The sequence below is a fragment of the Centropristis striata genome, chromosome 10, assembly GCF_030273125.1.
Source record: "Centropristis striata isolate RG_2023a ecotype Rhode Island chromosome 10, C.striata_1.0, whole genome shotgun sequence".
NCBI classification, from domain to species: Eukaryota; Metazoa; Chordata; class Actinopteri; order Perciformes; family Serranidae; genus Centropristis; species Centropristis striata.
In genome coordinates this window covers 33,717,132-33,731,396 of record NC_081526.1, presented here as the reverse complement: position 1 = coordinate 33,731,396, position 14,265 = coordinate 33,717,132, and the positions used below count along the sequence as shown (strand labels likewise).

General features: G+C 38.2%; 1 protein-coding gene across 8 annotated transcripts in view; it reads left to right on the top strand.

The window, feature by feature from the left end:
* The window catches only part of lrrfip1a (leucine rich repeat (in FLII) interacting protein 1a), a 62,308-nt gene that overhangs the window by 26,820 nt on the left and 21,223 nt on the right, over positions 1-14,265 (top strand). For 5 of the 8 annotated variants that reach the window (XM_059342759.1, XM_059342760.1, XM_059342757.1 and 2 more), the window contains exon 3: positions 8,400-8,450. The exons of 2 other annotated variants lie outside the window; for them this stretch is intronic. In XM_059342759.1, the coding sequence (XP_059198742.1) occupies positions 8,400-8,450 (51 nt within the window). Of the gene's footprint in view, positions 1-4,157; positions 4,176-4,315; positions 4,388-6,313; positions 6,356-8,399; positions 8,451-8,683; positions 8,720-9,827; positions 9,882-9,958; positions 10,001-10,097; positions 10,155-11,903; positions 11,964-13,837; positions 13,922-14,265 lie in introns of all 8 variants that reach the window. One more of the 8 variants, XM_059342762.1, reaches the window with a different exon arrangement.

Here is a 14,265-nt window from a genome sequence, read left to right as displayed (position 1 = left end):
ACGTACTATTGACGTACGGCCACAGAACTGAACGCTCAGCGTGTTTTAGTTCAGTGATACTGATATGCAGTCAGAGATAAAATAAAAATAAAATAATTAAATGATGATAATGATTAAAAATTCCACGTCATCGACCAAATTCTTAACGACCATTAATCCATCATCGTTTAATTATTCCCATCTCTAATGCTCAGTAAATCCTGAACTTTACTGTTGGTCCATCTATTCTTGTTTTGTCCTTTTTTTTTTTTTCGCTACAAGCTATAATTTTGGTTTGTTTTGTCTGTTTTTACACAGCTAAAAGGTTTTTAGAAATGGTGGTTGCCGGTGCTGCATTGGCTGAGTTCGACCAATCACAAACACTTACATTACTCAAGGTTCCTCCTGTGCTGGTAGAGTACCTTCTCTGAGATTGAAGCTAAATAAAGTCCCTCGAAACGGCGTTCTAAGAATTACTATCATTCCTAGTTTTTACAGTGTTACACAATAAAATGGGGGATTCTTAGAATTAAGTTCTAAGAGTCCGGTTTGAAAACGGTCTGTTGTAGTGTCACCTTATTAGAGGTGAGGATGACTATGTTTTCATGACTAGACAAGGTGCTGCAAATTCTTTTGAGTCTGCTTCAATGCAGAGAACCTGGTCTCACAGGAATCCGTGAAATAGCCACGGATTCGCTTAACTCAAAATCTGTGGAATAGCCATGGAATAACTCAAATTTCCGTGAAACTGAAACGGATTTCGCTACAATGCAAGTTAATGACAGTCATATCCCGTGGCTATTGGTTTGTTCCAAGTCACGTGACTTTCAAGGTCCCGGCGGTCAGAACAAAAAACATGGCGGACAGTTCTCTCATTTTTAGCGAAAAATCAATATTTTGACTTAGTTTCTGCATAAAAATGGATTTTGATCACATTTCTAGCGAGAAATATATGTTTTATTTTCTAAATATTCACTCAGTGAATGTACATAATCACTTTGTATGTTGGAATAGCCACGGGATATGACTGTCATTAACTTGCATTGTAGCGAAATCCGTGTCAGTTTCACGGAAATTTGAGTGATTCCGTGGCTATTCCACGGATTTTGAGTTAAGCGAATCCGTGGCTATTTCACGGATTCCTGTGAGACCATGTTGATGCAGAGTATGCCAGCACGAGGACGTGACCTTCCATCTGGACCAGACCTATAAATAAAGAGGGCGAGAGGTTGTACTCTCACTGATTATCGAGGAGTGCATTTGTTCCTGAAGTGATGCAGCGGACAGAGAGGTCAGCTGGGAGTCGATTTCTGAGAGCCAGAATTACAAAGCAGCCAATCCTCGATTTGGGCAAGCATATAAAGGAGACAGTGGTAGTAAATCTGGATTAAAGTGCTGAACCGATGGGACGAAAAGTGCAGCAGGAAGGGCGGGGCGGCGGAGTGTTGGATCTGTTCGGCTGAGATATTGGGAAGAAGTCGGTGCTCTTTTTTTTCTATGTAAAATGTAAAAAAAGGTGGTTGGGGTCCAAAATTAACATTTTTCTCTTGAACAATGTGTCTATATCTTTTCAAAGTGACATTAGCAAATGAAGATGTCAGAGGTTAGATATCTAGATATCTACTGAGGATTTAGTAAGAGTGTATGAGCGAAGAAAATGGAAAATAACATTCCGTATGAAAATAAATATAGCACAGCAGCCACATGGGACAGATACTTGGTGACTTACTGACACAGTGATCAACAGGCCTGTCTGGACTCATCTGTTGTGGGGAGGATGCAGTGAACAGCAGGCTTAAGTCTGACGATTGAAGTATCTGCTCAAGTTTCTGTACTGATCAAGAAAACTATACAAGTTTCCAAGATGCCTTGAGTCTAGCAAAGTGTGTTTAGCATGAAACACGAGGCAAACAGATTTGAAAATTTGATGTCAATATCACTGACATCGCGAATCATAGAAATAAAATAGATTTAGTCTTGAGCAGAGAATGGAAAGAAAAGTATTCTTTTAAAAAAAATGTGTGTGTTCTACTTTTTGAACACATTTAACAATACCATGATAATATTGATAACCGTGATAATTTGAGTCACAATAACCGTGATATGAAATTTTCATATTGTTACATCTCTACACACATATAAAAGTGTTATAAATCGTCTTATCTAAAATGTCAAACTGAGCTCAATGTCAGGACCACAGTCTTTTTTTTTTTTTTTCCAAAAATCCCGCTTGTGGCCGTAAATATATGACATCACTATATTTTTATTGAGGCATTATTGTGATGTTACTTTTTCCTGTCGAAGTGGTTTTACTGGCCGGTCTGGAACCGGGGACCTTTCCCCCGCTCATTTATTGGTTGGTGATTGTGTTACGTCACTGAGACTTAAACCCAAGAAAAAAAGAAAAAAAAGACTGATGTGAAACAGTGCAGATTTCTACCTTAAACTTAACGATGGAGATGACATTACGCTGAAAAAAACACAAACGCAACATCAACTTGACTGCCAACAGGACGAAGCTCGTTCCAAAACGAGAGTTGATCTGGGGTTTGCTTTCATTTTTGTTTAGCTGAATGTGAATGTTGTTTACAAATAGCAAGTGACAATTCCTGCATTTATGCCTTTAATTCAATGCTATTAAGGCAATGTAAAAAGAATATTGGATACTGGGGTGTAGGTGGTTAATCATCACTTAATTTGAATTTATCTGATCCCAGCTTGTAGCCCCTGATTCTTGTATTAGGACCATGTTGCTGACATAACTTCAAGCATGACATAAAATGCAAATGCTTATTTTACTGACCATATAAACATCAGTAAAGGCCCAAATCCCAAAAGTGAGTTCCTTGGTCATGTGACACCATCAGAGTCATGATAAAGATTCATATTTTTGCAAAGACATCTGTATTTGTCAATTTTTTTACAAATTTTAAGAATTCCTGGCAGATTTAGATTCTTAAAGTCGTCTGTTACAGGACGTGTCAAAGGTCAGCTGTTAGTCACAAGACTCAGATCTGTCGTCATGGGAACTTCAAAGTGGACTTCAAAGTGTGGCACTGGCAGAGTTTCCTGCCACTGATACCAACCGAAAGGAACCATGGGAACCAGTCTCAGCAGGTCTCCAGTGAACTCTGTGCACTTTGGGTCACTTAAGTCAAGTCAATTTTATTTATACAGCCCAATATCACAAATCACAGATTTGCCTCAAAGGGCTTTACAGATTGTACATGGTACGACATCCTCTATACTTAGACCCTCACATCCGCCAGGGAAAACTTACTGTTGCTCCTGATGTGCAGCGGGGGACTTCACATTCCTGAGCTCCTCTCATTAGCACTAGCCTCTAGATCAGGGATTCCCAAAGTGTGGTGCATGGACCCCTGGGGGTGCACGGGCTGCTGCTAGAGGGGCGCGAGATGAAAAATGTAATGACGGTCTGATAATTACACAATTACATTTTTTTTCCCCCCACACAATAAAGATGCATAAATAAACATTTCCTTTGTAAAATGTAAAATCAAAAACTGTAATATTAATTAATTAATAATGCACTTCATCTTAAAATGAAGCGTAGATATCTTCTTCCATTTTTCCAACCTGTGTTATGATGACGGGGTTGTTTAGCTCCACGCTCATTTAAACTCGCTGCAATTTTTGTTCAACACGGCTAAAAATATTATAACATTTTCCCAACTTATGTGCTCTCTGCCTCTGATCCTGAGCCTGTCATCATCCTCTTTGCTCTTTAAAGTGGAAGCTTGCGCATAACTTTGTTGCATTATATTGAAACTGTGTTTCAGATTAATTCAAATGTGAGACCGCATTGTTGTTATGGTGATTATTTTATTATATGTGTGTTCTGGTCATTTGAGCAGGATTAAACATGCCGCCTTCAATATGGCTATATAAAAGCTTATTGCATTTTGTTTTTTTTTTAAGGTGTGGGGGATTGGGGGTGCGTCAACCCGGTTGGGACATAGAAGGGGGTGCACAGCTAAAAAAGTTTGGGAACCGCTGCTCTAGATGTCTCCTCGACGTCCTCTCTGTCTGTTTTTAATGCTTTCATTTCATATCTGTCTTTATCTCATTTTTGAGGCTGATTTTGCTTTTTTCTATCCCTTTTTCATGTTTGCTATCCTCCAATCTTCCTCCTCTTCCTCGTCTGTGTGGGTGTGTAGATTTTTCAGGTGCAGAAGGTAGGCCTCCTCTTGCTTATTTTCACCTCGGACATTATTTGATTAAAGCGTGGTTTTGCAATTTTCCTGGTCATGTGCTTTACCTTTTTCCCCAAGAAAATTGTGAACATGTGTTGCCCTATTTTCCTGTCTCTTCTTAGAAATATTATGGCTTGAACACCAAAGTAGACGACCGAGCGGACAACAAATGGGGCGATATTGAACAGTGGATGGTACAGTTTCTGTGCTGTGATGACGATGAAATAATCCACCTCCTGTTTACTAAATACTCTGCATGTGTTTCTACATATTTCAGTCTGTTAGAGGCTTACACAGTGTGCCGAGTCTGCTTTTGAATTCCAGATAATTCCCCGTTAAGCCTTTTTAGAAAATAAGGGATTATAAAGAATCAAAGCTTGGCCATTAATGATAATCCACTTATTCAAAGGAGCAGGGTGCCCGTTTGGCTCCGTATCAGCCTGACCATCTGCCCCAGTGGTGTGAGCCTGCATGGGATTGACTGTGTGGAATTGACCACTTTAGTCACTTAGACTGTTATTGTCCCAGACCAGCAAAAAATGCGTTTAGTGTGTTTGTGTGACTCCTGCTTTCACTAACCGAGGTTGTTTTTGCTTGTTTACTAAAGTAATTAACTTGCAGTGTGTTGCAATTGGAGACGAGAGTGTTTGTGTCTCTGTGGTTTGCTGACTGGATTACTGACTCAGAGATCAGTTTGAGAACAAGCATGCCTCATTCTGCAAACAAGTGTGTAGTTTTCTCTCAAAAAAAACCCTTTGTACTATCTCTAAAAAAACAGCTGCCAGTCAAAAGTTTGGACACACCTTCTAATTCAATGTTTTTTTTTGTTTGTTTGTATGTTTTTCAACATTGTAGATTAATATTTAAAAACATCAGAACTGTGATGGAACACATATGGAATTATGTAGTAAACAAAAATGTGTCAAACAAACCAGAACATGTTTTACAGTCATGGAAAAAAGGATTAGACCACCCTTGTTTTCTTAAATATCTTTTATCTTTTTAATGCCTGGTACAGCTAAAGGTACATTTGTTTGGACAAATATAATTATAACAACAAAAATAGCGTTTAAGAGTTTAATTTAAGAGCTGATATCAAGACATTTTCCATGGTTTTCTTGGTAATGATTTTGGTTATTATCAAAAAAAACCATGTCTAGATATCAGCTCTTAAATTAAACTCTTATCAGCTATTTTTGTTGTTATCATTATATTTCTCCAAACAAATGTACCTTTAGTTGTACCAGGCATTAAATGAACAAAAAATTTAAGAAAACAAAGGTGGTCTAATAATTTTTTCCATGAGTGTATATTTTAGATTCTTCAAAGTAGCCAACTTTTGCTTGTGATGCTTTCAAACACATTAAGAAATACCACAAATTAACTCTTAACTAGGTGCCCCTGTTAACTGAAAACCATCCAGGTGAGCAGCTCATGATTCTGACTGAGAATAGAATAAATGTGTAAAGCTGTCATCAAAACAAGGGGTGGATACTGTGAATAATCCAAAATATACAACATATTCTTGTTTGTTTAACAGTTTTTCTTGTTTTACTACATAATTCCACATGTGTTCTTTTATGGTATGTATTCAGTATCAATCTAAAATGTTGAAAATAATAAAAAAATTAAATTAAAAAAATTGAAGGAGAAGGTGTGTCCAAAGTTTTGACTGGTACTGTATATCAGTTTAATGCTGGAATTTTGAATATGTGTTGAAATGAACCATGAAACGGGTAAAGTATTGTAGTGTTTGCTTACATTCAGTTAACTTGACGTGGTGTCCAGTTTTGTTTACATTTCTTCATTGTTACCATCTGATGACTGTGTGGTTATCTAAGCCTCAATAATAACAGTATATCCAGTGCTTGAAGTAGGAAAAAGCACAGATTATATTACAATATCATGATCCTAAAGAGGTTACATTTTTTTCAAGATTTAAAACAATCTTTTTGGCTGGAATGAAAACATGCACCTTCTTGTTGAAGATAGCCAGTCATTTTATATTATAGCTGCCTCTATCATCCATCTGTCTCCTTGATCTGTGACATCTCTCTCCTCCTTTGCACCCTTCACCTTCTCTCTTCTCCATCTGCACCCCTCCCCCCCTCCTCATCCAGGAGGACAGTGAGAGATACTCACGTTCTTCACGGATACACACGGTTTGTAGCCCTCCCTCTGTTTCCATCTCTTCATGCCTTTTCTCTGTGATCTTTGTCCTCCACCACCTTCAGAAAATGTTGCAGGAGATGCATGAAATTGTCAGAAACCCAGTATCTGAGGTTGATAGATTGACAACAGAAATAAAGCGACCCAAAATAAATCTATGTATGTTTATCCACACACCATAAACACTTAAATAGCATCTGTAAGCTGAATATAAGACAGAGATCAGTTTGCTTGATTTACTTTTTAAAGGCACATTACTCTATATAGTAACAATAATTTCACCCACACCCCAAATATTTTTTGTAACGGTGTGCCTCATGTTTTTCCAGGGTATTTTAGATGCACATAAAAGTTTAAATATTCTTAACTTTTAAATACAAGCTGCAGAGTTTCACTGCTCGTCAATGTCACATTTGGCCCAGGCAGCCAATCAAATCAAGCAGGAGGCGGGCTTTTCGACTGTTTCAAGGCCCATTATTCCACCACAAATAGAGAGGAGAGAAAATAACATCATTTTTTTCATAGGCTAACCCGGAAGTTAGCATCACCATCATTATTATTGCATTGGGTTTTGGATCATTGCAGAAAATAAGCTCATACGTTTTGTTCAGCAGGATAATCTACACAAATGAACACCACATTAGTATGTTTGAAGCGTTAATACAGCCAACAGAAGTAAATAGTTAATGTTATGCTATATAGAACTGCTCCTCGGTCACATGACTTCACACAATCTTTGCCTTAAAGAGCACAGAAAAACACATCTACAAGCTGCAAGGTGGACTAATGAGAGAGTTCAATGGACGTTTAATGTCCCTAACAGCCACTGTAGTCTCATTTAGCCACTTGTTAGCAACCACCTTTTTAAGGACACGTAAAAAAAAATTGGGGGGTACAGATGGGGGTATTTACTAGCGTATTTTATGTGGTACAACAAAACGTTACAATCTCTTCAGCTTGTGTTAACCCACAGACTTTTTCAAAATCCTCATCGAGATTTAGAGGTTAGACCCCATGGTTTAAGATATCATTCCTGTGGTGCCCTATTAGGAGTACCTTTTAACAGAAGGTGGATATTAGGGGGTGTACAATGGCATTTACTGTGCCAATTAACAGGCTAGTTAGATGTTGGACTGACGCAGCAGCACCACTCCACAGAACCATCCTGCTGTTCTGCCTGACGAACCTGGTCTCACAAGAATCCGTGAAATAGCCACGGATTCGCTTAACTCAAAATCCATGGAATAGCCACGGAATCACTAAAATTTCCGTGAAACTGACACGGATTTCGCTACAATGCAAGTTAATGACAGTCATATCCCGTTGCATTTTTTCCTATTGGTTTGTTCCAAGTCACGTGACTTTTAAGGTTCCGGCGGTCAGAACAAAAAACATGGCGGACAGTTCTCTCATTTTTAGTGAAAAAATCAATATTTTGACTTAGTTTCTGCATAAAAATGGATTTTGATCACATTTCTAACGAGAAATATGTTTTATTTTCTAAATATTCACTCAGTGAATGTACATAATCACTTTGTATGTTGGAATAGCCACGGGGTATGACTGTCATTAATTTGCATTGTAGCAAAATCCGTGTCAAAATTCCGTGGCTATTCCACGGATTTTGAGTTAAGCGAATCCGTGGCTATTTCACGGATTCCTGTGAGACCATGTTGGCCTGACAGGGTGTTTTTAAGCGTCAACACCTGTAGGGACACGTCTCAGTGTCGCCCCCTTTAGCTTGCTACACTAACATCCTTTCTATAGCAGATTCAATGTAACAATGTGCAATATCACAGGCCTGATGTAAATCATAGTCATTTTGAAATGTCTAGTGTTTTCTGCATATCTGGAAATGACTTTCTTCTCATTAAAATCAAGGAAAATACCACATCAGATCTCTAACAAACCTGGTAGTTGAACCATGTGTCCCTGCAGCAGGACACCTCCTGTCTGTCGCTGTTCACATTGTTGACGTGAATCACACACAGTGAGCGTTTTCTGAACCCTAACCATCCGTCTCACTCTCTCACACAGCTCTCAGACGATGATGAGCGGATGTCAGTGGGGAGCCGGGGCAGTGTCAGGGTCAGTATCACTCACACAGCACATGCATTAAAAAACCAAAAGACCTTCTCTCAAGCTCTTTTCTCCTTTGAAACATCAGAGTTGGACCTGGTCCTCTTGAACCTGTGGTTCTTTGGAGCAAGCGTGTCCTTGCTATGTAACTGAGCAGGGTGCTGGCAGTCAGTGTGGGTGGCTCTGGTGATGAGGAGGATGATGATGATGATGATGATGTTGATGTTGTGTCTTTTGCACAGTCGGATGTCGATGCAGTCGGGGCTTATGGTGGAGGGGTAAGGGTTGAAAATGCACCGTGGATAAGTTTTTAACTCCACTACCTGGATTGATAGTGTGGATGAGTCATTGTTTGACTAACAGCTGGTTCAGAGACTAAATCTGTCTTATTCAGAGCATGTTGGTGTGCTGCTTTTTTGTATGAATTGAACCGATTTTAATTGATTTTTACATTCTGTCCATTGTATGCAATAGAAAAGTGTGTTATAATGGTTTATAAATGAGCATATAGTCTGGTAATATGTAGGAATCAATACATGAATGTGGACTAACTTCAGCTTCATGTGATGTGGACAGGGTATCTGTGGGGTCTTAAAAGTCTTAAAATGTCTAAAATCCAATCATATGAATTCAAGGCCTTAAAAAAAATAGGCCTTTAAAAAAATATTTCACAAAATGTCTTGATAATGATTTTTGAAAGGTCTCTAGTTTTTAGTTAGGTTAAGCATTTTTTTATTCCAATGTGAAAGAGCTGTGAATAAATCCATACACTTTGCAAGTAATTTGCAAGTAATTGCTTTCATGTCTTTTTACTTTTCTGCCAGTATGGATGTGAAATGGGTCTTAAATTGTATTCATTCTGGTCTTAAAAAGTCTTAAATTTGACTTGTTGAAACCTGCAGAGACCCTGGATGTGATCAAGTAACAATATCGGGTCTTGTATTTGTTTTTGCTGTGGTGGAGGAACATTGCCTACCTTGGACGGAGTTAGTTAGAGATTTGATTTTGACAAAAAGAACACTGTGTTATAGAGCTATCAGGCTCCAACCCAAACACAGTCCGTCGGCACTATTTTAGGCTCAAAATGTTAAGTTCCATTTCTTCCCTGCTATGTAATGTGGAAAAATTCTTCATACGTCATCCTCATGGACGTACGAGAAGCAGGAGATTTGGCTACGTCAGTTTATCACCAGAATCAGTTAGTTTCTGGTCAGTGTGAGTAGTCCATTGTGCATGTTTGTGCTGTGCCATGCTTGTGTTTTTCTATTAATAGTGACAGTAATAATAATGTTTTTGGCCTGGTTTTACATGTGTGCTGTGGGTAGTTTTGTGGTGAAGAATAGCCCAGATTATGTGTTTTACCCTTCCTGTGTCTCTCACTCCAAGGACTCGCATAAGAAGTCAAAGAAAAAGAAGAAACATAAGCACAAAGACAAAGATGTATGTAAAAGTTCAAAGTGTAAATGCACACACAGGGACGGCTTCAGTGTTTCTCACTTTTGCTCTTTGTTTCGCAGAGGAACGGCTATGATGATGATTACAGTGTGTTATCCAGCAGGGTTAGTATAATAGCTGTGCATCTGGCCTGTTGTAAGAAAAGAGAGTTTTTTGCACATTTGTAGACAAGCTGCCACTCATGAACTGTCTCTTTGTCAGAGCTCAAGACTCAGTGATGAAAGCAGAGTGTCTCGCTCCTCCAGACTAGACCTGACGGTGTGTGTTGGCCCCTCTCATCCTGCCTGCTCAATAACTGTACAGTAATTAACCAGCATTATAATGAACCAGAGGCAGCTGCATTGTGTTGAGGGCAATTCTCTCTGAGAAACATATTTTAGAGGCAGAAAAAATGTCCTCAACGTGGAACCAAAACACAACATTTTGGAATTAAATTAAGACCTAGTATACAAATATTGGTAACACTTTCTATGAAGACTACATCTACAGTGCATTATGAGCGCATTCATAGTGAATTATAATGCTGATTATAATCAATCATAATGCATTATGACTGCATTCATAAACACATATAAAGCTTCATGATGCACTATATCAACAGTTATAAATATAGCTTATAATGACTTATAAATCCAAGTGTCTTATGAGTGCTCTTGACTGGTTATAAACTACAGGCTGACTGATGAGGCTTATAATACATTACAACTACTCATACCCCTCTATACACACACCTCAACAATCAATTGTTATAAGGACTCATAGGATGCCATAAGTATAAATAAATGATCAATGTATGCTTTAAGTAAAGTGAGGTTCATATAGACGCATCTATAATGCAGTATAGCTAATCATGATGTTTCATGATTCATCAAATGTTTTATTATTTATATTTATCTGTTTTGTGCTGGTTCTAACCAAGTGGCAACCTCCATCCAGTGCTGAGCAGTGAAGCCCAGAGGGGAGCAAATCAGATTGACCCTCATGTTAAAATGGCCAACTTTACATCAGAAATGAACATGTTAACAGCCTGGTTTATGGCCAAATAGCTAATTTTCCCCTCCATGGTGGGTGAATTTTTTTAATTTTTATAGGTTATTCATTTGAATTCTATCAAGGCTTTTAATTCTGCATAATTAAGGGCATGGCTGCTTTGAATGACGGATCTATGCAGTATATCTCTAGCCCTTAGCTGCTACTAGCTGCTAATGCTGCAACATTGATAAGGTTGAATCAAGTGGCATCCAAATAAAGAATTTTTAAGTAAAGCTAAATTAAATCTAAATTCAGGTTAATTGGTTTGCTTCAAATTGACATATCTAAAAGACGTTGAAGCTGGTGTTTTAAAGTTTAAGGGGTAATTTACCTCGAGTGGCTTACCGTAAGCTGGGAGACACGCCGGTTACCATCCGCCCCAGCGTAGCATGTAGCCTGGATTCTTAGACTTTTTTAGATGCTATATCCAATATTTATTCACCCGTGTACATGGGGACTAATTGTTAGTTACCGGGCAACTTTGACTGGTTTGTGGCCAGGTTGAAACAGGATATCACATATTGCTGTTATGCAGGGAGGAAGGTTAATAATCTCATTAAATCTTTAGAAGATAACAAAATTTCTACAGTCCCATTTAATCCCCTGTAAAATGAGTAGGACTTACCTATATAGAAAGATAAAAGCCTGTTTGAATTCAAACAATATAAAGGAACTGTTAGTAATAAATGACGAAGGAATGAATGAATAAAATAAAGAATGTAAAAGAATAGAAGCTCCTCAACACAACTCAGGTCACATTTTATTCAGAAATCCTCTGGAGGCTTTATAACCTGATTACCTCATTTATTTAACTCCTACAGTTTATTTTTCACTGATGGCAGAAGTTTCCAAATCCATAGCCATGTATTGATATACAGTAGCAGCATGTGTCAGTAGGTTGAACCCGTGTGCTGTCAGATACACTGAGGCTGACGTAGTTTGTGAGCTGATGGTGTTTGATGTTGTGACCCTCAGAGCTCCAGACTCAGTGAGGACCCCCGGGGGTCTCGTGCCTCCAGATTAGACCTGCAGCCGGTGGGTGGTACTGCACGGTTTGTTGTTAATATATACTACTACAGTTCATTAACAGAATGACTTGTTAAGGCAACTACTGACGACCTGTGAAAGTTCTGATTGTTCTTGTTATAATATTTCTAATGAAGCATGTGGTGGTAGCTGATCTGGGTTACACTAAAGAACATGTGTAGTAGGGCTGTGCCATATCGTATTGTTCACGACAATACTGGTATTTTTTTTTTTTTTTGGAGTGCTTTTATTTTGAAAAAAATAGCAAGCATTAGCACTAGAGCTAACAAGCACTTTTACTATAGTTAAGATAACAAATATAGCCACTAATATACATGACAGAAGAAGATAAACTTTAACAAACCTTGTGTCCTGTCAGCCGCCACTATAGAAGCCTTTTTCATATTTTATATCAACTTTATATGAATTACTACGCACTCGTTATTATTTACCATTCGTTTTTTAATTTAACCGTTCTAGCGGTTATTTCCTGTCACTACCTTTCAAAATTAAAGCACCCATTTCACACTGGACGGCACCTTTTCAAAAATAAAAGCATCACAACATTGTAAAACACCTAGAAAATGTACAAACATGAAAAACAAGCTTTATAATACAAAAACAACAATAGGAACCTTGCTAAAGGTAATTTACAGTTGTGTTTAAAATAAATGGAATAGTGATATAGTGATTGGAGTATTTACTACTTTTTACTGCTATACTTGATTTACTCCACATTAACAGTCTTATCATAACATGTATTCCTATCAGTAGCAGCTCAAAACCAGATAATTTACTATATTTTATGAAGCGATTACATTAATATTGAGCAGAATTTAGTTCAGAGTTTTGTTCCGGCCCCTGCAACCTTCGTGGTGTTGGTCATGTGGCCTCTTGGGAAAATTAATTGCCCACCCCTGACCTAGACTGTGGCGGCCCGCCATATTCTCATGTGCAGCTCTAACGTTAAATCTCAAGCTACAGAAAGTATATTTACACTATTAATAATATTACGTTATTTTGCATTGTGTTGCCGTCGCTCAGCAGGGTGTCAAAATAAGATGCCTTTGATAAAATACATACAAGAACCCTTATTCTACTTTACAATATTTCATTAAAATATACAATGATTAAAATCAGTGTATATGATGGAATAGTGGCATTAGAATATGTGAGAGGCACCAAATTTGGGCTTTTATGAAAAAAAATTCCCCAGGGGGAGCACCCAGGCCCCCTAGATGGTTATTTTTATTATTTGCTAGTACAGGAGTAGAGACAAGAGTAAAAGATTTTGTATTTGGCAGCTGTTGAGATTTGCACTTTACACTACATTTTAGATTCATGATTGATTTATATTTTGTTGAACGTTTTTTATTTATTTATACAGACTAAAAAAATAATTTTCTATATATTTTTCCGTATTTTATAATATCGTCAAGAATATCGTTACTGCAAAAATACCCTGAATTGTGGTGATAATCTTTAGGGCCATATCGCCCACCCCTAACGTGTAGGTGCATGTGTTTTTCTCTGTTTTGTGTTGAACTGCTGCAAGACTTCCTCACTGTTGTAGAGTCTGTGCTGTATCTCTCAGAGATGTCTTGTCACAGTGGAGTCGGACATTTTTTGAGTGATTTTGTGTTGATTTCTGCAGCACAACCATCTTTCTTTGTCAGTTTATACAGACATTTGGCATGCATGCTCTGTTGGTAACAAACAACACGATTCACTCAAGACTTCTGGAGTTGAACGTCAAAGTTCCACTTTGAAGTGACGAGTTGTTGCCATATCTAAACTTTTTTCCTCATTCCCATCTCCTCCCTCTCTCGGCTCGCCACTCTCGCTTCTTTCTTTCTTTCTTTCTTCCTCTCTCCTCATTCCAGGCTGCTTATGCTTCCTCTGACTTGTATGGCTTCAATGGTCTGTCCTCTTCCAGAAACACAGGTTCAGCTTTCAATGGTTACCAGGTCTGTACACAAACACTGTCAGGAAAAAACACACAAGTTGTCGCTGCTCCGTAGCTGGTACCTGACCTTCCACAAGGACAAGAGAAAAGATAATCCTCTACAATAATAAATCAAGTTAAAAGATCTCACATCTCCCTCCTGAAACTCTTCTTTACTCCTGACTTCATCCTGTGTTGCAGTACTGCAGGTCACTCAGTCAGATCACCTGGCAGCTCTATCGTAGGGTTGGTTTGTTATTTACAGTTTACCTTTTACCCACTAAACCAGGGCTGTCAAACTCAAATACACAATGGGCCAAAATTTAAAACTTGAATAAAATCGCGGGCCAACATTGAACAAATAAA